General features: G+C 31.4%; 2 protein-coding genes across 12 annotated transcripts in view; one reads left to right on the top strand and one right to left on the bottom strand.

The window, feature by feature from the left end:
- LOC119081248 (RNA-binding protein Musashi homolog Rbp6) overlaps nucleotides 1–22,225 on the bottom strand; it is a 408,246-nt gene that overhangs the window by 86,049 nt on the left and 299,972 nt on the right. The gene's annotated exons all lie outside the window — the stretch shown is intronic.
- Nucleotides 940–2,319, top strand: LOC119081249 (17-beta-hydroxysteroid dehydrogenase 13-like). 2 transcript variants are annotated; one of them, XM_037189985.1, is made up of 5 exons: nucleotides 940–1,188; nucleotides 1,244–1,447; nucleotides 1,513–1,898; nucleotides 1,999–2,127; nucleotides 2,193–2,319. In XM_037189985.1, exons 1-5 carry the CDS (start codon nucleotides 1,045–1,047, stop codon nucleotides 2,257–2,259), a joined length of 930 nt encoding a protein of 309 aa, XP_037045880.1. In that variant the 5' UTR covers nucleotides 940–1,044; the 3' UTR covers nucleotides 2,260–2,319. The 2 variants fall into 2 exon arrangements, with proteins under 2 accessions (XP_037045880.1, XP_037045881.1); XM_037189986.1 differs by having other exon boundaries at nucleotides 940–1,179.

Consider the following 22,225-nt stretch of genomic DNA (forward strand, 5'->3'; position numbering starts at 1 on the left):
TTGTAAAATATTGAACAAAACATTATATTGGACGGTTCTGCCGAGAACTTCTATCACAACAACAGTGTAACATGAATGGGCCTTAAATAACAAAGGTTAAATGAACGGGAATATTAAACTGTTCTGAAATGACGAAAATGAATGAAATAACTCACAAATGTTTTGTATATTTCCCCAATTTATATATCCCAACCTCTATACAACCAACACTATTATACACCCAGTAGATTTATTTGTGCCTTTTAGTTAAAATAATTTATGGGTTAGGTGTTTCAAAATGGGATTTAACTGAAGAAAATAGGTTCTCTGAATTGCTTTATATACAATTTGTATGTTCAGTTTGGATTTATTTGTGGGAATACAATAAGCAGAAGGAGAGATCAAGAAGATTATGGTAAAGGAACAGGGAACTAAATTTAATTTTTGAAATTGATTGCTGAATGTTGTATTTCGGTATGTGTGTATGATGTGGTGTGGGATAGGTTAGGGTTATGCGGAATGTATTGAATAATTATTTGAATATTGTTTGTCTTTTAATCGAGACTGGGAGATATTTGCGAAATCATAAATTTATTTGCATAAATGTATTTATCGAATTATAAATATGTCAACTGCCGTTCTTATAGCATTTATGTCATATTTAATTATAATTAATCGATATGGGGAAGTTATTTGTGCATTAATTTATAGACACAATGCTCACTCTAGCCAAATTCAATATTGATACTAGAGCGATTTGCTTTCAACGCACTATGCTCGATGCACATGATGTTTCTACTGTTATACTAAAATTCCCTAACGGTTTGCTTTATCTTCAGTGCTTAGGTGATTCGATAATGGTCACATAAAAATGGATAAGAAGTAATTTCACTTAATTTTGATAATACTCCTACGTAAGCGATAAATGTGATAATATATCTCGTGTACAAGACAACTACAAACTTAGTATGCACGGTCGGTTGAAGCTATACGGTGAACTAATCAGTTATACAAAAATAAAGTGTGCACCTGACTATCAAACCAATTTCTCATTCGGTTCCAAAAATGATTGAAGAAATTTTACGTACAATTCACGATCTATGGGATTTGATAATTCTATTAATTTCGATCGTTTATATGTATGTACTAGCCGTGTACAAATATTTTGTACCTCCAGATCTCGACTCATTGGATGGAAAAGTGATTCTAGTAATTTCAATTATTTGTTTATGATCAGCTTAAAGTGGTAAAGCTCAATTAATAGATTACAGGCTCGGCTGGTGGAATAGGTCGCCAAATATGTTTGCAGTTAGCAACTACAACAAAGGCAATGCTTATATGTTGGGATGTTGATAAACAAAGCAATGATAAATTTGTCAGCGACCTCATAAAACTAACCGCAGTGAAGGCCTTTTCGTACCAAGTAGACGTGTCGGACAGATCCAACGTGCAAACAGCAATTGAACAAGTATACCCTTTACATTGTGGACGAAAATTGGATAAAATGACAGTCTATTTGATATAATGAATTAGGCTCGTAAGGAAATTGGTGACATCCAAATAGTAATAAACAATGCCGGCATAATGCCTTGCAGACCATTTCTACAGCAAAGTCCAGTGGAATTAGAAAAATCGTTTGAGATCAATGTTCTTTCGCATTTTTGGATTTTACGGGAAATTTTACCTCGAATGATAGAGGTTAATGATGGTCATATTGTAACTGTGTGCTCCGCAGCTGGACTAATTGCCACACGCAACTTAGCTGCATATAGTGGAACAAAACATGCTGTTCATGGATTTATTGAATCGTTAAAAGAAGAAATCAGGCATGATCCACGGAAACCCAACATTAGGTTTACTACTGTTTATCCATTCGCTTGTAGCACGGGAATGATGTCCGGAGTGAAAAGTTATAGCAGGTAGTTGTTGATGCTAGTAGAGGAACTTGATAACATCATTTGTTCGCGACTGATAATAGTATGCTGTTGTTGTCCGACATTGTAAGAATTTTCTTAATAGATTTCCATTTCTCGTTAAAACGATACTGCAACCTGAAGAAGTTGCCGAAAAACTTGTACTCGGTTTGCGAGGAAATATCGAACACGTTTACATTCCTGACTTTATTAGTTTCGCTGGGACTACGGCAAAGTAAGGCCTGAATTAGAAAATGGAATTAGAGCCATTCTAAATTGACTTTCCCGACATATTTTTAGATGTCTTCTACCAGAAGTTCAAAGATTGGCTGTGGATTTTATGAACTGCTATGTCGAGCCAGCATAAAAACTTATTGGCTAACGAGATTGCCGACAATGACGTAATATGTGCTTGTATAATATGTGATAAAGTAACTAAGAAGCTACTAAATACTATTTTTACTGTTGTGCCCGAGTCATGTCAGGTTTGACAATAAGTTAAATTGAATCGAAAAAACACTGTTGAAAATTGTATCTTTTGGCTACCTTGGTCACGAAGCTACAATCGAAGAGAGACGAAACACAGAATTCCGAAAAGTAGAAAACAAAAATGTCGGTTCTTCATTCGATCTAATAAAGAAAATGCTGGAGGTCAGCTATCTAACTGTAATGAAAAAGTGAGTGGAAAAATATTTCTGTTCACCAATGGGCGTTACTACAATTTCTAGCAATGAAAAATGTCGCTTCATCAAAATATTTCAAGTTTTTCGATAATTTACTTTGAAATTTGTGAATTAAGAAACTATCCACTACCTTCTTCTCATTTCCAAAATGTAATGGAATGAAAACACTTCTTCTATCTCTTGTTCTAAGCCCTGCAGCTACTTTCCATTAATAGTTATGTATAAAACTCGATAGCCTGTTTCTGACGTATGTGATGTCTATAATATGAACTGAAGGTAAACTATAACAGTCTGATATTACTTAAACTGAAGGTACGTATTACTGACATATCACAAATTTTGAAAATACTTTCGTCTGCTCAGTATCGGCTTAAAAATGCCAATTTTCACACCTGAAACATTTAAGAATCTGTTCCCACGTTCACCCATAAATGCAATAACCGACAGCATTGAACATCTTTAAGACTTTCATTCCATCTTGTTGAAATTCCTTTATCAATTATTCTTCACTAAATTCGATCGCCCGTAATGAAAGTACTGAACTTTCCCCAATGCAAAATTACCATCTACAATTCCACCCTCAAAAGAGAATGTTCGTATTTCCTAATTTTTAGTTTGTCTATCCACAATAATTATGCTGTCTTTTTCAATTGTTTTCTTCCCCCAAAAAGATGTTTTTAATTGTTCAGTACTCCAACATACACGAACAAGAAAATCTCATCTGTACGGTATTACTATATACATAGCTTCAAATATATATATACTTACAATCTTTAGTTTTGTCAATGCTGATTTAGGTATGTTGAAACCTAGATCACTTTGTTCCGTGCACATTATAACCGTACAGATTTTCTCAAAATATTTACAACATACCATTGTATATGCACTTAATGATTTTTTATTGTTGTAGTCTCATTGAAGAAATGTACCATTCCATTGTAGACAAGTAACATTAGGTTTACATGAAGGAAAATTTCACTTACCTGAAACAAGAAGAAAACAAGAAAACGATTAAATGACATGATTTCAACGGATTTAAATTGCTTAAATGTGGATAGATATTCTGAATCACAATTTTTCAGTCTTTGGTTCTAAATAAATCAAAAAGTTTTTTTTTCGAACAGAAATCTCTAGTTTTTTGAAAAAAAGTTTCGTTTTTTTTGTCTGAAATTTTATTTTTAAATAAATAAAAATACATCTGTAGAGAGAACAAGTGTTTTGGAATGAAGTGTTGGGACATTTCAGAGTGGGTTGGTATTTAAATTCATCCACCTGAATGAAATACGACAGCACTAAGGATGGAAAAGAAATTATTTACTAAAGCCCCAAGACATAAACGGAACGACGTAACGGGGACGAAAGTTTCTTTTTTCTCATATATACACAGAAAAGCTGATGGTATGTATATTTTATACATCTACTTGAAAAGTCACAAGTTTGATGTAATAGAATATAGAAAAGGTATAATGATACATCATGGAAGGTATACACGACACTGAACTTTCGGAGAACTTGTTTGGAAACGTTTAAACATTTATTTAATGTTAAACAAAGTTTATCTTTTTTTATTTTCTAGTACAAATGGAGGGATTTTATATCGTTTCGGATATTGATTGTAATTGTAAATAAATGAAATATTGCTGTTACGTTACGTTATTTTATTCGGTGTGTGAGTACAAATATATATTTTCAAAAAAACTTTGCAAAATACTTGCAGGTAGCTTAAAGTCAATTGGAAAAGTTTAAGTTTCGTTTTGGCAGGAACTGATGGTTTCGAGCATTTGCTTAATGGTCTGGAAAATATACTTATGTATTCGGTGTAGAGAATGTTCTACGTAAGATTTTTGGAGAACAACAATAAACAATTGGAAATTTTGTAGTGTAGATTGAAGATTATTAGGTTCGCATAACAAATTCATCATACATGAATCATAAAAAAAAATTCTATCGCTAAAATAACTCATCAATTTCAACAATCAGATTTCTCAAAATATCCAGAAAAATTCATCTCGTAAATTCCATTGAGTTATCCATAATTAATCGTTGCAATTTCCATTTGTAGCTTTTTACACTTTTTTTCCGTCTGTCTGGCACTCTCCATTTTAATATTCGCCAGGAATTTTTTAATCTTCATCAAATCAATTCACCGCGTGTGTATCCACCCAAATCCCCCCACACACACACTTTGTGTATACACATACAACCTGTGTAATGCCTCAACCAGCATTCACCATCCAGAGGAAAAAAAGAGAAGAAAATTATTAAATATACAATGAATGTACGTGATAAAGTACCAGAATCTGGCCCTTGAGTGGTTTCTTCCTTTTTTTATTCCGAAAAAGGGAATTTTTTTATACAATTCACTCGTAAAATTGAGCTTGGGTTCCGTTTTATATTGCGTCAATGAATCGGGTGTTCTTTTCAGTGTTTAGCTCGACATTGAGTAACACTCTTTAATGTAGAACGATCGATTTTACTCGTATTTCTTATTCAGCAAATTGTGATTTTTTTCATCTCACAGTTTCCAATACAAACAAAAACTGTGGCATTCATTCAGACCTTTTATCTTCATTGTGTGATATAAAAAACAATTTTTTTTTGTTGAAAGAGATTACTCTGCATCCACTGGCTGATTGTCGAAAATTATTCACCATTGTTTTACGCTCTTATTATATACCGAACCAAACATAATAATATAAGGTTCGATATTTTATTCGTTGGGATGATTTTTTTTTCTTTTTGAATATTTTATTTCATGTTAGGGGTGTTAGGTTAGGGATAACGGATATACATATAAGACAAGTATATGTACGTATATATCAACATTTCTGTGATGAAAATATTGGTGTTCAATCTCAATTTTCAATAATATTATACAGAATTACGTTCCGATATCGAGAGGGTCGTTTACTCACAAAAAAAGAGAATAGACAAAAATGCTGACACAAAATTTGTATGGAAAACTCTTAAGACAATATCTGTAGGAACATAAATGCTTTAATGATGGAGGAGCATAAGTTTATTGAATAAATTTTGGGGATTTTTTTTCCTCTTCTTTCGTTTTGTTATTGATGATTCTTTGTTGTTTGGTGAATTAATTCGATTTGATGTGCACTTATGTTTCTTTTCGGAAATTTATTGTAGTGCCTTAAACGATTCAAAAATTTTTGAGATTAAATCTTTGTCGTCTTGACACGTCGTCATTATGTCTTTTTTAAGGCGTTTTCAACTTATCTATAATTTATTTTGTCATTTAATTTGAGTATTTATTCATAGTAACGATAATCTCTGCTATTGCCAATACGTCATTCAGATATATGTAGGATCTACACATTACTCAATCAATAGCTATTTATTTCGCTTAATTTACTAATTCAATCTAGCTTGCTTTCATCTCCGTGCATATCATTAACCATAAACAACCCAATTATTTAGCGATTCGTGCTCCTTTGAGTACATATACATCGTATATGGTAGACAATTGTAAAATAAATTTTCCCCAAATAGCATTCGTTTCGTTAAATTTTCTAATTTTAATTGCATATTAAAATTAAATGTACAGATTTATCATATTACAGCATCCTATTTTGAGTCGAATATCTTTCAATATAATATTTTATACATAATCCACATTTCGTATACTTTTTCAATTTAAATTTCCATTTTCATGTCAGGGCACCTATATTATGAGTATTCATGTACATTATATACATGATTTTGGTTGAATTCAGTTTTGCGATTGCATTACAAATACAATGCTGGTATCATTGTGTCATCTCTGTTCGCTTTTGTTTAAAAAAAAAGTTTAAAATGAAAACATTTTTGTAAAATTTGATTTTTTTTCTGTAATTTCCTTTTTATTTTACAAAGTTGCTGACTTCAATTTTAGAATGAGTATTTTCATGCATCTCTGTCTCGGATCGAAAGTTTTTGAATAGGTCATAGTTTTCATTTTTTTTATTCCTAAATGGGTTGGAATAAATGATGATCTTACAAAAATGTAGTTGACGGTGACGAGGTAAAAAGTTTTTTTTACTATGCAATTCAGTTTTCATTTGTACGAAGACTTTGTACGAATGTGGCACCAGGTTCATTCATTTTACAGATAAACGAAGAAAAGAGGTATTTTCAACTTTAAAGTTTCCATTGTAAATTAAAGCTATTTTTCCAACGACGGTTAGCAATTGCATCGAGTGACATGAATTGTTTCTTTCTTTCTTTTTTTGTTCACCCAGATAAACTAGAATCTTTTCTGCTATTTAACAAATTCCTTAAGTATATTTCTTAGACTTAAAAGTGCTATATTTATCATTTACTCAGAACAGCGCTAACATTGTGCATGACATTCTAGTCAATCTAGTACTTCAATCTTCAATATCAATAAAATAATTAGCAGCGATATTGAGCAGCGATTAAAACAACAGAATAAAAAATCGAATCAGGAAAACGTTTTTAAGACAGTCTTGTTGACTATGCCCAGAATCACTTTGAAGAAAATCATTATTAGATTTTCATTTGCTAAGCTAGATTAAAATTAGTAGGAATAGTATAAATTCATTGATAATTGCTAAAATAAATATAAAATTTAATTCCATGACTCTTATCACATTCTGACTCATTAAAAGTTTCCGTTGGCGTTCTCATTTATTTCGCTCGTATCGCAAAAAAAGTCATTTTCTCCTAATGCTCAGTTATTATGAAAATGTTCTGAATTGATTATCTGGTACATTTATACAATATTATGTGGTGTGTAAGCATATACATATATTCCACAAACAAACCACATTATACATGTCATCAATATAGTGGCATAAAACATCAAGACTCTATGATGTGGCATGGTTTGGCTTATAATATTTTGTGTAAATGATACCGAACATAATATGAATTCGTCTAGACGTCAAAACTATAACGTTATATATTCCAGCCTATAGGTATGTAACAAAATCCTAATAAAAGATTAAGTACTTCATTTTGTGTAATTTGAGTTTAGCGTTCAGTACGTTTGGGATTAGTTGAATGAAAACCGTTGAAGATGATCTCGATCGAAGGTGGAAAATGCGAACAAAATTTTCACCTATCAATATCATACAACACTCGCATTTGTGTCGTTACGTAAACACCATAAATTAACTTCTTGATTTTTTTAAAACAAATATCGGGACTCATTTGTATACAATATCATTTGTTGAACGTTTGATTTGTACCCTGTCCATCCACAAATACACCAAAGAGGGTTTTGTGAGGCATTAGCTTAAATTAAAAATTCAAAACATGTTTTGCGTGGATGGTTTTTTTCGCTGTGATTTATTTATTTTTTTCTGGGTTTACCGAAAATAAATTTCATGCTACGTGTGGTCATTATATGACGTTATGATGTGTGCGTGAATTATCGTTTGTATGTGGTTGTTTCATGTATTTTCCTTTAAAATGTAATGAGATATAAAACAGATTCCAATGGGATTACATGTGTATGTACCACCCAATTGAATGAAAAATATTTACCAAGAACAATGTGTTATGGACATCAAAGAACCTGTCTGAATAAGCGACGATTTGATTCCTATTGAGTTGCGTAAGGGCCAGACATTTTCCAGGTTTATAGAACCTTAGTCTGATTTGAAAATTTCCCGTGGTTCAATACTCCACAGTGAATTTATGTTACCAGTACTTGTACAGGTCTAAAAATCCGTTAATAAGTAATCACGCAATTAATTACCGGAAAATCAAATCAACACAATCAGCACAATGCATAACTTTATAATTACCACACGTTATACATGTTAGCCTCAATTGTCGAATTTGGCTTGTGTCGCCTATGTTGTATATAATGTCAAAGTTTGTTTCACTACTTCCACAGGTAATATGCATTTGTAAAACCTAAAATTAATTGTGTTTCGCCCATCACCGATTAATGTCAATTTAGACTATTCATGGTAAATTTTCGCATTTGTCCTGTCACATTTAATATAAAAAAACACTCGCAATATTTCAAAATAATTTTATGTGCATTTAATGCACCTTTACACATAAATTAACAACAACAAAAAATATAATTGTATGCGGTCTGACACATAAAATAATGTTACTTTACGTAATTAAAATATTTAATAAAATTTCAGAGTCGCATTTAATGTACGAATGCTTTGCATAATATGAATGTTGCCAGTGGATTACATTCTAATTAATATTTATAAACCGAAAAAATATGCCGGTTGTCAAGGGAAATAAAAAATAATAATCGTCAATTACGAAATTTTTAATCGTTTTGTGGTTTGAGGCAGCTAAAGGACATCAGGACATCAATAGCATGATTTCGTAAAGGGTTTGAAAGTTAACTAAATTTGCGTATTTATGATAATAATTATGTTGAGTAGGATTATTCTGAGAATTCTGAATTCAAGTAGTGGAATTAAGTGGGGACTCTGTTTCACTCAGTTCTACTACTCAGATTAATACACTTGGAAGAGAATCAAAATTATAGTCAATTTACAGAAGGCAGATATAACTAGAACGTTATTTCATGTTGTCAGGATTTGTTTGCTTTGTGAGTAAAATACGTGCAAGGGCTCGGTAACACAATCGTATCCATTTTCCATTATTTCTACCATAGATATACTTAATCTACTATTAATCATATAATTTTCATAAGCCTGCGTTGGAGTGCTTAGGTTGAAGTAGGTGTTTATACCAACAATTGCTAGCATAATAAGAGCATATCTGCCATTTAACAATTGGAACTAAGTTACTGACTATAGATTATTGTCTCAGGAAGCTGATAAGTAGTTAAACTTGACAACGCTGGAACTTTTATAAGAAAAATTATCAAGAGACTATAAGGAGTAAGCTGGAAATCTTTATAGAGATAAGCACAACTGTTGCGACATTCCAGACGGTGATTGATAGATGACTAACATGAGATTGGTTTTTTTTCAAACATAATTTTGACACCGAATATTGATGCTGATGCACAGATCTCTTTTCAAATTACAAGTTGAAAGTGAGTGTGTATACCTCGAGGTATACACCTACTTATTTATGTAGAATATTAAAGCATTTTCCCTGAATTGCACAAGTAGGATATGATGTATGAGTGTTGAATAGTATATTAACTGTTACACACCGTATACCCATCCATGGAAAAGAGAAAACAAATTTAATTTTCCGAATTTAATGTATTCCGTACACTGTTTGATATGCATATCAGAGTAAATTTAAATATTTGTTTGAATAAATGCAAAGCTTTTATGTAATAAATCAATTTTTGAAGACGAGCAAGCAGAGGGTTAAATCATGTATAAAAGAAGATGGATAGGATAGCTAAATTATATTAAGATTTTAATACTATTCAATTCTTTTGAAATATCTCTTGAATATTTTTGTTGCATAGACAATAAAATTGTCTTGAATTCAGCGAATTTCATTTTATTTTCGAAGAACTTTCGCAATAAAAAGGATTCTGGGATAGTAAAGTGGTGATCTCTTAAAAGGTTTTCTTTTTTTGTGGTTCAAAATTACGGACAATTTCATTTCAATTTCATTTGCAACTGATCTTAATATTAGTTGAAATTTATATTGTTAGTAATCATTGAATGGCTTAGCATACAGTTAGTGTTTGGCAACTCGAACTGAGACAAGCTCAACAGACCGATTATATTAACAACCAACTCTCTCTCAACGTAATGTATCAATTTTACTATACCAAATCATTCCGTCCAACGCATAAAGTAAGCCATACAAAGAAATCCATTTGAAGCCATTTTGTTCTGTCCATTTATTTTAATCTAGTTACGTAAATCATTCATCTGGCGAACGTATTGTGTAAATTTTCAAAGCAATGACCGTGTAAATCAGTCTAAATACTTTCTTTTCCACTTGGAGAGGGAAAGTTCACGTCAAGCCAATGAAACAGAAAAAATTCGCTTAGAAAAAAAGCAGAGAAAATAGACAACAAATGAACATTTATAACACTCGATTGGAGAGAGGGTTGAAAAGATTTCTTTTTAGTTGAAAACAATATATGAGGTTTGACCTATGAGATCGCTTCTCAGAGTGTGAGTAGACGAATTTCGCTTTTAAAGAAAAAGACAAGATAATTTTTGAAATGTTATTGGTTAAAATAAATTGATTCGACTTGTTTATTTGTGAGGTAAGATAATCATTGTAAAATGTGACTCTTTTAAATTTTATTGTTCCATATTCGACATTACGATCATAACGTTTTACTTTATCCGATTGCAACTTCCAGTGTGGATTGAATAAAAATGTTTTAGCGAAATTGAAGGAACACAATTTTCCAGTCATATTGAGAAACACTTTTTGAACGTTTTAAACTCGGTATGACTGAGCCTTTTTCACTTGTGAAAAGGTTTTTTTTTTTAATTCAAAGAAAAGTATTACGAAACCATTTTTGCAAACACCCACATAACTCACGTGGAAATATGATGGAATAAAGCTTTTCTAAAGCAATTGACAGAAACGGAAAGCATTTACTCTGAAATATACAAGTCGTGACGTCAATCTAACATTGTTTGAACGATAATGACGTCGTTGAATCTTATTAGCATAACAAAAAGTTTTTATGTATAGTTGTTTTATAACGATGCATTAACCCGAAACAATGACGTACACCGTATACATTTTGACTACCAACATCTTTAAACTGATACTTTTCAAGTAACTTCTGAAGCTCATAATTTGGGTTTTTACTAAAATTAGCTTTTAAAATAAATCACGTCAGAATTTCGAATTTTGGTTATATAACCTTAAATCTGCTACTTCTGTTGTTTACAAAATCTTCTACTTCATTTGTTTTATTATGGGTTTATTTTGTGTTGCCGCTGTCGTTACCGAATGATTATATAATTAGGACGTTATGCATCGCCATTTCAAGTGGAAATAAAGAAACTTATTCCGAAAATTCACTTTTGCATTACGAAAAAAGAAAATAAAACGAATGAATTGCGTATGGAAAACAAGAAAATTCAATGGGATTTAACACATTTCTGTTCTTCATACGTCAATGAAAGACATTTTAGTCTCAATATCGTACAATACCATACACTCGTTTTAGAAAAATATGCAAAGCCATTTCTTCATGCATAATTTTACGCTTTCACGATTTTTTGAAAGAAAATATCGCTATAATGCAATCCTTTGTGTTTTAACAATGCAATACACATTATCACCTATATACGTTCGTACCCCTTTTTTCATGTCAAAGACACGAAAAGAAAACTCAACTTGTACAATGATTTTTCTTTGTGTGTATGAAATGGCTTCAAAGGCATTTCATTATAGGAAATAATATCCATTATTTGTTATTATGTATGGAGGAACACTGACAGTGGGTGTAGAATGGTAACGAGTAGTAGCTTCATAAAATGTGTGATGATATTGTTCGAAAAATGTATATATAGTTGATGCATCACAAGGGTAACATAGCGATTTAGCGATTTTGAGTGTATCGCTGTAATATTATAAAAGGTAAATGTATCGCTCAGGTAGGGAAAATAATACAAATTGTGTAAACGATAATGTTTTTCAATAAATTTTGTGCCCTTTAAAAGAAAGTTTGTAATATTTTTAGTAAGCTTTTTAGAGAGTTCCTGGTAATTTAATGACTGTAAGTAATCGGGTCGCCTTTGTGCTTCGGATCGCATTGTATAAAGAAGGTAATCAATTTTGTGGGGAATGTATAGCAACTGAACAAGTAGGAGAAAGAAAAATTACGTCTCGGTAATTCGTTTAACTAGAATCATATTTACCATTTACCAAATATATATTAGGTCCTTTGTCAGACCGCTACCCTTCTGTAAAGATAGTAAGTATTTTGTGAATGACCCCATTAAATTTCAGGCATAATCAAAGAAGATCAATCATTTCTAAACCGGTTTAAAATTTTAACGAATACTGTACATGACTGACGTCTCTAGTCGGTCCTCCAAAACAACCAACGCTCAGCCGATCGCTAAATCCAAGTGAGACTTTTCGAACAGGACAGAAATTTATGTATGATGTGTCGCTTTTTCGAACTAAGCAACAATTCATGCTCTTTGTATTGTCTCTTTTTTGCATAATAATAAACTTTTCGCTTATATCATATATTCAGATACACATAAAAAAGACAACAGAATATATACTCCAACTGCATACTTTTCTTTCCCAAGCAACAGTAATATATATGTGTTTCCGGTATACACATTTTATTTCCTATTTTCCCGCACGAGATGAATTTATTAAATAAGTAATTATATTTAAATAAAGTTGAGCTGGCAAAAAGTGGTAACTAAAGTACCATTTAGAAGATAACTTTTAACATATGAGTAGTAATTTTCGGTTGCTTGATAACCGAAATAAAAGTTGAATGATGATACTAACTGGTTATAAAGTCGACAAAAAGCCATTTCGCAACTTTACGGTAGCACCTTTATGGAAATATTTTATGTGGAGTTGATAGTGTATGTACACATATCCCGAATATGAAACTAAGTAGAAATGAAAATGTTGTATGTGTGTACGTTACAATCGCCTTTGTTGGTTAATTTATGTGACACTTTTTCAGTTGCATTTTTAACTCATGATATGTTTTTTCGAGGATTTTTTTTGCCTTGAATTTAAATTAAAATTAATATTAAATCTAAGAGCTCGAAGTTTAACGCTGAGAGCGGCGCTGTCAGAGCATTTTAAATAATTCTGATTTTCTAGTGGACTAAAATATTCTTCAAATTCCTGTGAAACAATAATCAAAAAAGGAATAAAGAATAAAACGCATCATATTCCTACATAATTATACCTCTCAACTTACATTTTAACATAAAAACCACAAAACCCGACAATTAATCATGTCCTAAAATGTAATAGCGAACAGTGTATAAACTATATGTATTTGTATATGTCGTATTAGGAATGGATAATTAACATTGTGATTACACGTCATATTCAGCTGTTTGAATGTTTTATGAATATTACAAATTTATTTGAATGTGTACATAGTAGTCGAATACGGTCATGTAAATCATTCAGTTCAATTTCTATAGAGGTGAATTATTTTATTTGCATAATGTAAATGAAACCACGACAAACGAAACAATATGATGAATTCATTAACGATACAATTTCATCAAAGGGGTTCCAAATTTGGATATCAGCAAACAAAGATGATTGTTGAAATGCGGTATTTGTAAATTTTTATTCGATTCAAAGTCTGCTTATGCCATGTACATAAAGGACTTAAAATCAACACGTTCAGTTGCAACACGTATCTATAACTAAACTTTTTTCAAATAGAGCTGGTCAGACGTAAAACATAATTGAATTTTAGTAGAACTACTTTAGCATTATACATAGTAGTAAAATATAACAGTAATTTAACCAAACGGTTATACATATATTTACTCCATTCAATGTCAATCTGACAAATGACACGATGGTATCGTTTGTATAATACTATCAAAGCTCTATCCTATAGTACTGTTAAGTCTTTGTGCGGCTTATGTTTCCCTTCTGCTTGGATAACATTATCTAAAATACGTCTATAAATATTAACAATCTCTCTAAAAAAAGACGAAAACGGCAAAAAAAATTGACATAAAGATATGGTTTGTTATGTACAGTTGGGATATATTATCTAGACAAATGAATAGAAAATTATTTTGTTGTGGGTAATAATAGAATGCATAAATATTTTATAAGGTACAAAGAAGTTATATTGTGTCTTATATGCTTTACATAAGTACCTATATATATATATATGTGTGTGTACGATGAGACAACCGAAGGGACATGCTATATAACTTTGCAGAAAAATTGATTATATTTATAGACATATACATATACTTATACATGTAAGGGTGGTTTATATAGTTTATTACCACCTTTCTATAGCAGCACGTTCGAGTGACTTCATTCAAGCATAACTTTCGATGAATAAAAAAAAGCAAAATAAAATAAACAAGAACGAACGAACTTCGATTGAATATTATCCTCTTTTTCTCTTACAAGGTTTTTTTTTATTTTAAAGAATAAAGAAAAATTCAATATCTACGGATTATTTTCTTAAAAACAAAAAACAAAATTAACATAATTGCGGTGTTGTTGGAAATTGAAGAGAGATCGACGGTATTGTAAACCGAGCAATATTTTCCGATGTTGGCTTTTGGGTGCTATGTTATTTACAATAATAAAGCTATAGACACTTTATACGTATCATGCGAAGAATAAATGACAAGTTTCACAATGGATGTATCGAATTTGTACACTACTTCTATTTTAAGGTAATCAGCAGCCTCTGATCTATTTGATGACTGAAACTTATTCATTATAAATACAATTGCTTGCTGATTTTTGATAATTTCTTCCAGGTCCTTTAGCTTTTGATATAGGATTTTTCTTAAAACTCGCCTAAAAATTAAAGGAAAAATATGAACGCCACAACAGAACTGTGTAAGCTTATATCTAATCCACAATTTGTGAATAGCCTTCCATACCATGTCCATGTTAAATATATCTGCACATGTCCTACGCATAATAAAAAGCTAATATTTTCTTATGTTTCGCGTACATGCCAGGCCAGTGAACATTACCTGTTTCTATATTTTATGCACGTTAGCAGGTGTCTACCTAATTTACCAGAAGACCTATAATATGTAACGACTTCTTTATAAGAAACTTGAATTATACGTGCAATTGCGTCAGCCGAATGAAAGTAGATTCAAACTTTTCCACTGTCTGACAATCTAAAATTCATACAGTGCACCATCGATATTATGCACAACGTTTTTATGACATTTTTCGAAAGCGAATATTTAATAGTTTTGGATAATAAACTAGACATAGAGTGTCAACGCGTACAGGTCAGGTCAATTGCTAGAAAATTAGATTCAGTTACGCAGCAATTAGATTCGATCAGAGAGACGAAATAATTTTTTTTTGATAATTTAACAAAAGGTTTAAAAAACGCAGAAAAGAAACAACCAACTTATTTAGGTGACCTTTGTACATGTTTACGTCTAGAGAATCATAAACGAAATGAAAATAAATTTTTATATCGTTTTATCACCAAGTGTGCTAACACATGTGGAAGGCAGAACTGTGATGAGGCTACCACAATTCCCTAATCATTCACGATCATTAAGCATTTTTAGAGTTTCCCTACTGTAAAATTCATTTTTATTTTATTTCACAATACGGTTTCATTTGTTTCGTGAATTAATGAAAATTTACGATATTCATGATGGCTAAATCGGATCAAAAAATTTCAAAAGGAAAAAAGCGGAAAATGAAATAACCTTTTTAAAACAATAAAAAATAACATTTATGCTGTTACTTGTGTAACATGTCGTAAAAAGTGCCATACACCGTTTTTCCTCCTCTGCCACTTTATAATAATAGCAAACTCTTATGGATATGATGATGTGCGGTATACATACTGCCATTTTCGTATATATATGTGCATCATAATATATACACCAGCATTTAGTCTCCATACAAGGAGAAACCACTTATACATAAATATAAATGCTGACGATGATGGTTGTATGTTCTGTGTTGACAAAATCATAAGACGGAAATATTTTTCTGGGTGAATATATCGTATAATTTCACCCTAGAGGAGAAGAATTTAATATTCAACAATAAGAACCATACTCCAACATCATGCACATACACAAGACCATAGTTAAAAAGGAAAAAAAATCTGTTTATATGGAAAACCGGGAGACACGAATCATTATTTTTTATGGTTGTAACATATAATACATGAAAATGTTTAGCTCATGGAAAAAATATATTTTTTATTTTATTTATTTTTCGGTTTAACTATATATGATAAAAAGGGATAGTTTGTTTATGGTGGTTTGTAAAAGTTTATGCTTATATTGTCAAGATTATTGAAATCGATGTTAATTTCAACCGTACTAATGGTCTTACCACAATTGTTTGAAGTACATCGTACAGTTGCCATTCAACCGAATCAGGTTAATTGCTGATCCCTAACTACAATAATTATAACAAGAATTTCAAGTCAATTGATCTGACTGCGTATGAATTTGTTACATCAACAATGCACGTGCAATTTGGGATACGTTGAGTACCTCTAATTAAAGTCAGTATGCTAAAATGCATTCTATAATCAAACGAAACCACTAACCTTACATACTTCAATAAGCATAATTGTAAGTTATGTAAGTTTCCGTTCGGCCATTTTATCGACGAAAAGAAAGGAAAAACGAATTTCGAATATTAAATGTAATTCATATTTCATAAACCAAAACCATTCAATAATGTCCTAAACAATATTATTAAAATCAAAAGACTTTTTTAGCTTTGTTTCAAGGATTTTCTTTTGAGCTTCACCAGAGCGTACCCAGCTGAATGCATTCGAATTTCTGTGTTTTCTGTGTAGAACATCTACATATATTGCACATCCATGTATATATACACTATATTTATCTACTGCAGGAATTTGAGTTCACAAAAACGAAGCGATCCATGAAAAGTGAAAAGGATGAGATAAAGTGGATTTATATTTTTCAGAGCTTGTACAATATTAAGTAATGTTTATATAGAAGTGTGTACACTATAATATGAATGAATATGCTCTTGTAGATTATTAAAGAGCATGCATTTAATATGACTTTGTTGTGGCGGTTGAGTTTTGTGGTTCTTAAATGTTTTGAGTTTATTAAAATGTTGGTTGCGGTGAATGATATTATTTCGTTCGGAGTGTAGGTGTACTCTTGGGATTTCATTCGGTTCAATTATAGTTTCTGCTATTACGTATTTTAACTACAAATTATGATCGAATGAAGGTATTACAAATGTATTAGGGGGACGATTAGTGAAATTATTAGAATACAAGCTGAAATATTAAAAATAAGCCTGCAAACTGCACTTCATTTTTTTCAGTATAATTCCATTTTCTAAATGCACAACGAACGTAAGAAAATCGGGTCCATGCCTATACCATATCACTCGCAGACTTTAACAGACCGCCAACTCGATCATAAGTAGGATATAATATTGTGGATATTGTCTTCCACAGAAAAGAAAAAAATGAATTGTTCAACTAAACAATGAAGTGTAGATTGCTGCAACAAAAGCATTTTAATAAAGTTGCTCGTTATGTTGTCTTACAAAATTTTGAATGGATCCCAACTTACAGTTAAAGAATATGGACTATGGAAAGGCATAAAAACGAACTGAAGGAAGCTATTCTCTTAATGATTTTTATTTTTTTGAAAAACTTTGCATGAATAATACTAGCGAATACCCACCTCCTCTACCCTCACATCTTATACTTATAAACTTGAAAAGTACAAGTTAGCTATCAAAAGTAAGAGAAAAAAAAACTTTTTCATTTAATTGATTGAAAAATGTAAAATACAGATATCACGAGCCGACCGACCTATATGTATCCATAGAGCTGCTGCTGCTGCTGAAAAGTATACATTTGAATAAAGTAAAATTTTCTGAAGTTTGCCACTACGTTTGATACGATTACTCTACTCTTTGTGTTTAGCTTTTTTTTCTATAAGGTTTTAATGAATTTATGTCGGAGATTTTTTTCGTTCTGATCCGATTAAAGTGATCTTTTTTCTTTCACATTTTTCTTTCGTATTTTCATTTTCTTTTTCAAATCATTTCTCATGAATTAAATTGTGGAATATGAACTCCTTCGACTATGTGTATGTGTGTTGATATAATACTATCAAAAATTTCCACATTGGATTCATATACACATCTTTACATTACCCAATTACTCTTACGAAAATATTTATTTCTTTATTTATATTCAGTCGTGTTTAGTTGAAGGTAAACACGTTAACTCACAAAAGCTATTGAATCGTGGTTCATTGATAAGTACATTGACAAACATTTGACCGAAGAATAATTCAATTTATCTGTTCCGGTACAACAGTAAATTAAATCAACTTCTAATTAGATAATTAAATTGCTGTTACGACGAATGCTTTTTGTTTTTTTGATTCTACCAAATTTAGTCAAATGAAATTATTATTGTTCCGCTTCGATTACATAGGAACACAGACTGATGCTTGATGCGACACTGTTAATTTGACACAATTGGGAGTTTTATAGTATAGCACATATATGTGATGAAAAGAGACTGCCATTTTCGGATATATTTGGAAAGTATAAAAACTAGCGAACGGTTTACTTTATTTACTGGATGATCTGCTATCAATTTCATAATGGTTGTTTGTGGAGAAAGAACTACTTTAACGTAAAGTCAGTGACGAGTAAAATCGAATAAAAACTTATCTTAATCTTATTGGATTTCAGTGTCATACAGAACTTGAGTCTGTATACAATGCATAATTCAGACAGTGTAACTTTCCATCTGAAACTGACGCAAACAAAAAGTTATAATCAAGAATCTTTTTGTCGGAAAATTTGCATATCCGTTTTTGAAAAGCATATTAAAAATTGCATCGCTCCATGAACTTTTCCAATCTAATTGTTAATCGTCACATTGTTTAATAAAATATTCCATTAACATTTCGTCCAAAGCATACATATAATGGTGATTATGTTGACATCAAAGTGAAAAAGTGAAAACACCTTTAAAAATCAACAACAGAACACCACTTACAAACATCAAAAGTCGACAAAAATTACGAAAGAATTTTTATGTTTATTTCTCATGAATATAAAATTGATTTTTCTTTTACAACATATATTTTCCATTTTAGTAAAAGAAAAAAAAAGTGTTCTGCATTTGTTCTAACAGTTTTTGAAAAGAAAATCGCTCCAGGGAATACATACAATATATATGTGTATGTATATATGGAATAAAGAATGCTGAACGAGAAAAAAAAACAAGTGTTACAAATCGCCTCTTTTTCCCACTTTTTCACTTTCTTTCCGGTTTCCGTTGTAGATATAGAGCATAGAAGAGAGATACCATTCTTTCAATCTTCACATTTTTATAGCACGCTACTTTTTGTGATGTGTTCTCCAGTAATGTACTTCAACCGACACAAATCACCTATACTTATACTAATACAAACACCTACATATGGTTATGAAATGAATAGCTTTTTCAGGAAGAAATCTTCACGTGCTTAAAAATCAGGTTCCCCGAATGGTATGTATATGACTGAAGCTGAGCTACACTAATAGCCTTTTTATACACATGCACTGTTTTTGGTTCAGTTATATACATGCAATCCATTACACAATATAAATTTTATGGAACAAAATGTTCACAAGAAAACCGGGCTTTGGGCTGTTATCTATGGCTCGTGCGTGGAGATTAATGGCAGCAATTCTGCATTCGAATCAGTTGGCTGTGAGTATACCGATATCTTATATTTATAAAATGTTTTATGCTCACAATTCACACACGATATGAACGAAATGAACGAAAATTGTGTGTGAGAATAGAGAATGAGAAAATATTCGTAAACTGGAGCTGATTTTGTTACAGAGAGCGGGGGGTACTACAAGTAGAGGCTGTGCCTTTAACACTCTTATATGTGCGTACACATATAGATATAGATGTATATTTATGCGAAAATAAGTTATCACCAGAAAGTGCCTATTACAAACATATATAATACTAAAAGAAAACTTGAAAATAGCAATTGGGGAGATGAAGAGCATTTTCATATGTCATTTATTATGTTGATGGATTTATACGTGGATGGTAAATTGTTTTTCCCATCTTATTCAGATATACGACTATAATGGGATGTGTTAAACGAAAATTGTTTTGTACATGCTAAAAGGGACGAGGGTTTTAGCGCACATTATATAGAATGTAACATTACGGATTAATTTTGACGCATTTTGATGTCGTATCTAATCCATCGTCACTCTTAAGTTACAGGAACATTTTCTTAAAATTCAATAAATAAACTTTACATAAATCATTCACAAGTTTACCTTCAATAATATGGAGCATTTTAACTTGACAATCTACTCTTGAAAACAACCTTAGTTTTAACGGGGCTTTTATCGCTATGTATATATTTGGTCGGCATGAAGCTCTGTGCATTTTTATTCTTTACCATAACAGTCCGTTAATACCCTTTTCCTTTTCGAAAAGTGCAAAACATTCGTTGATCGGTGTCTTTGCTTATGCCAGTCTGTTCTTCTTCTTCTTGGACAAATAAATATAACGAACAATAAGCAAAATTCTCCGAAGATAGGTGAAGAGCGAGGTAGCAATGAATAAATTCAGAACATAGTGGAAGAGCTGTATTGCACTACACAATGTATATACTATATACATTGTACTTTCTATCGCTTATGTTAAATCTTGTACAATTCACGCCTTTTGCACCCTCAAAGCATTTCAAATCGAGTGAAAAAGTATGTATATGTAATGCATATAATACATTTTACACGGTGTGCGTTGTAAAAAGCACGAGACGATGGCTTATCCGCACCACTTTCAGCACATTATTCCTTATCCCCCTTTCGAACTGAGAGTTTCGTTCGACGTTCCGTTTACTCACAAGTTTACGCTTATTTTCCTGTAAAAATTGTATGCCCAGCGGTTAAATCACTTTTAATTAAAATGTCCAATAAACATTTCATTTGGGGAAAGTTAATAAAATTTGAAGTCGAAATATATCGTGAAGTAACCCAGCGTATACTTTTAAATACGTATAATTGAACCAGGAAAACACGCTACACATGATACCTAACTACTTACTGTCAAGGGGGTTTCCTATTGAAATTAAGCAGAAAAATACAAAAAAAAAATGAAACCGATCCAAAGTCTAGTCTCTCTATCTCTAAAAAAATAGAACTTTCGCATTAAACCAAACGACGATTTTCTTTCTACCAACCATACCGAAACCACTTTGCTTGCAACATTTAACTTACTAAAACTCAGACCAGGCCCATTCATTTCGTTTCCCGATATATATAAATGACAATAGAATCCAAATCGATGGACGATAAATAAAATGTAATTAAAGTCGATTCCCTTGGCAGCATTAAGTATGTACATTAAATATTGTTTACCGGTAAAATGAAGAGATGGTTCGAAACAAGATTAAAGCGCAAAATTATTTTGTAATATTGAAAATATGAAACATATCGTTTTCAAAAGTTTTACAAGTTAATTTCGGTAAACGATATGGTGCAAAATTGTTGGAATGAAGTAGGGCGCCGTTAATTTATTGGTTTTATTTTGAAATTTATTGAGCTATTCTTCGAAAAGCATTATTGGTGTCGTCGATAAATTTTAATATTTTCTTGAAAATTGATATCTTTGGAAAAAGTTTTTTTCGGAAGAAAATGTTTGAAGGTAAATTATAGAAAATTGCACAAATTTTATCATTACCGAGAAATTGCTATAAATTTTATCAACAAAATTGGATGGATAACAGCATTGCAGTGTTAAGATTTTGTTAACTGTAACTTTTGTGGAATAGTAATAATAAAACCCAACAAAGGAAGACCTCCTTCTTCTGTTTAAATAACAACAGCATTGGATACTAGGAATATATAGTATATTACTATACAAGGTAAGGAATTTGATATTTCGTATCCAGATGAGTAAAAGTGTAAGAGCTTTAGCCCGAGGTACTTTTACTCATCGTGATACGAAATATCAAATTGACGTTTTCCTTTACGAAGGAAGGGAACACTTTTCGCTAGGGACGGAAAGTCCAT

This window comes from Bradysia coprophila, unplaced genomic scaffold (assembly GCF_014529535.1).
Source record: "Bradysia coprophila strain Holo2 unplaced genomic scaffold, BU_Bcop_v1 contig_358, whole genome shotgun sequence".
In the NCBI taxonomy this organism is placed as follows: domain Eukaryota; kingdom Metazoa; phylum Arthropoda; class Insecta; order Diptera; family Sciaridae; genus Bradysia; species Bradysia coprophila.

Excerpts from the sequence above, each read along its gene's own strand:
- LOC119081249 (XM_037189985.1), top strand. The coding sequence starts at position 1,045 with ATGATTGAAGAAATTTTACGTACAATTCACGATCTATGGGATTTGATA. Across the intron at positions 1,189-1,243 it reads TGGATGGAAAAGTGATTCTA|ATTACAGGCTCGGCTGGTGG; the intron begins GTAATTTCAATT and ends CTCAATTAATAG. Across the intron at positions 1,448-1,512 it reads TGCAAACAGCAATTGAACAA|GCTCGTAAGGAAATTGGTGA; the intron begins GTATACCCTTTA and ends ATAATGAATTAG.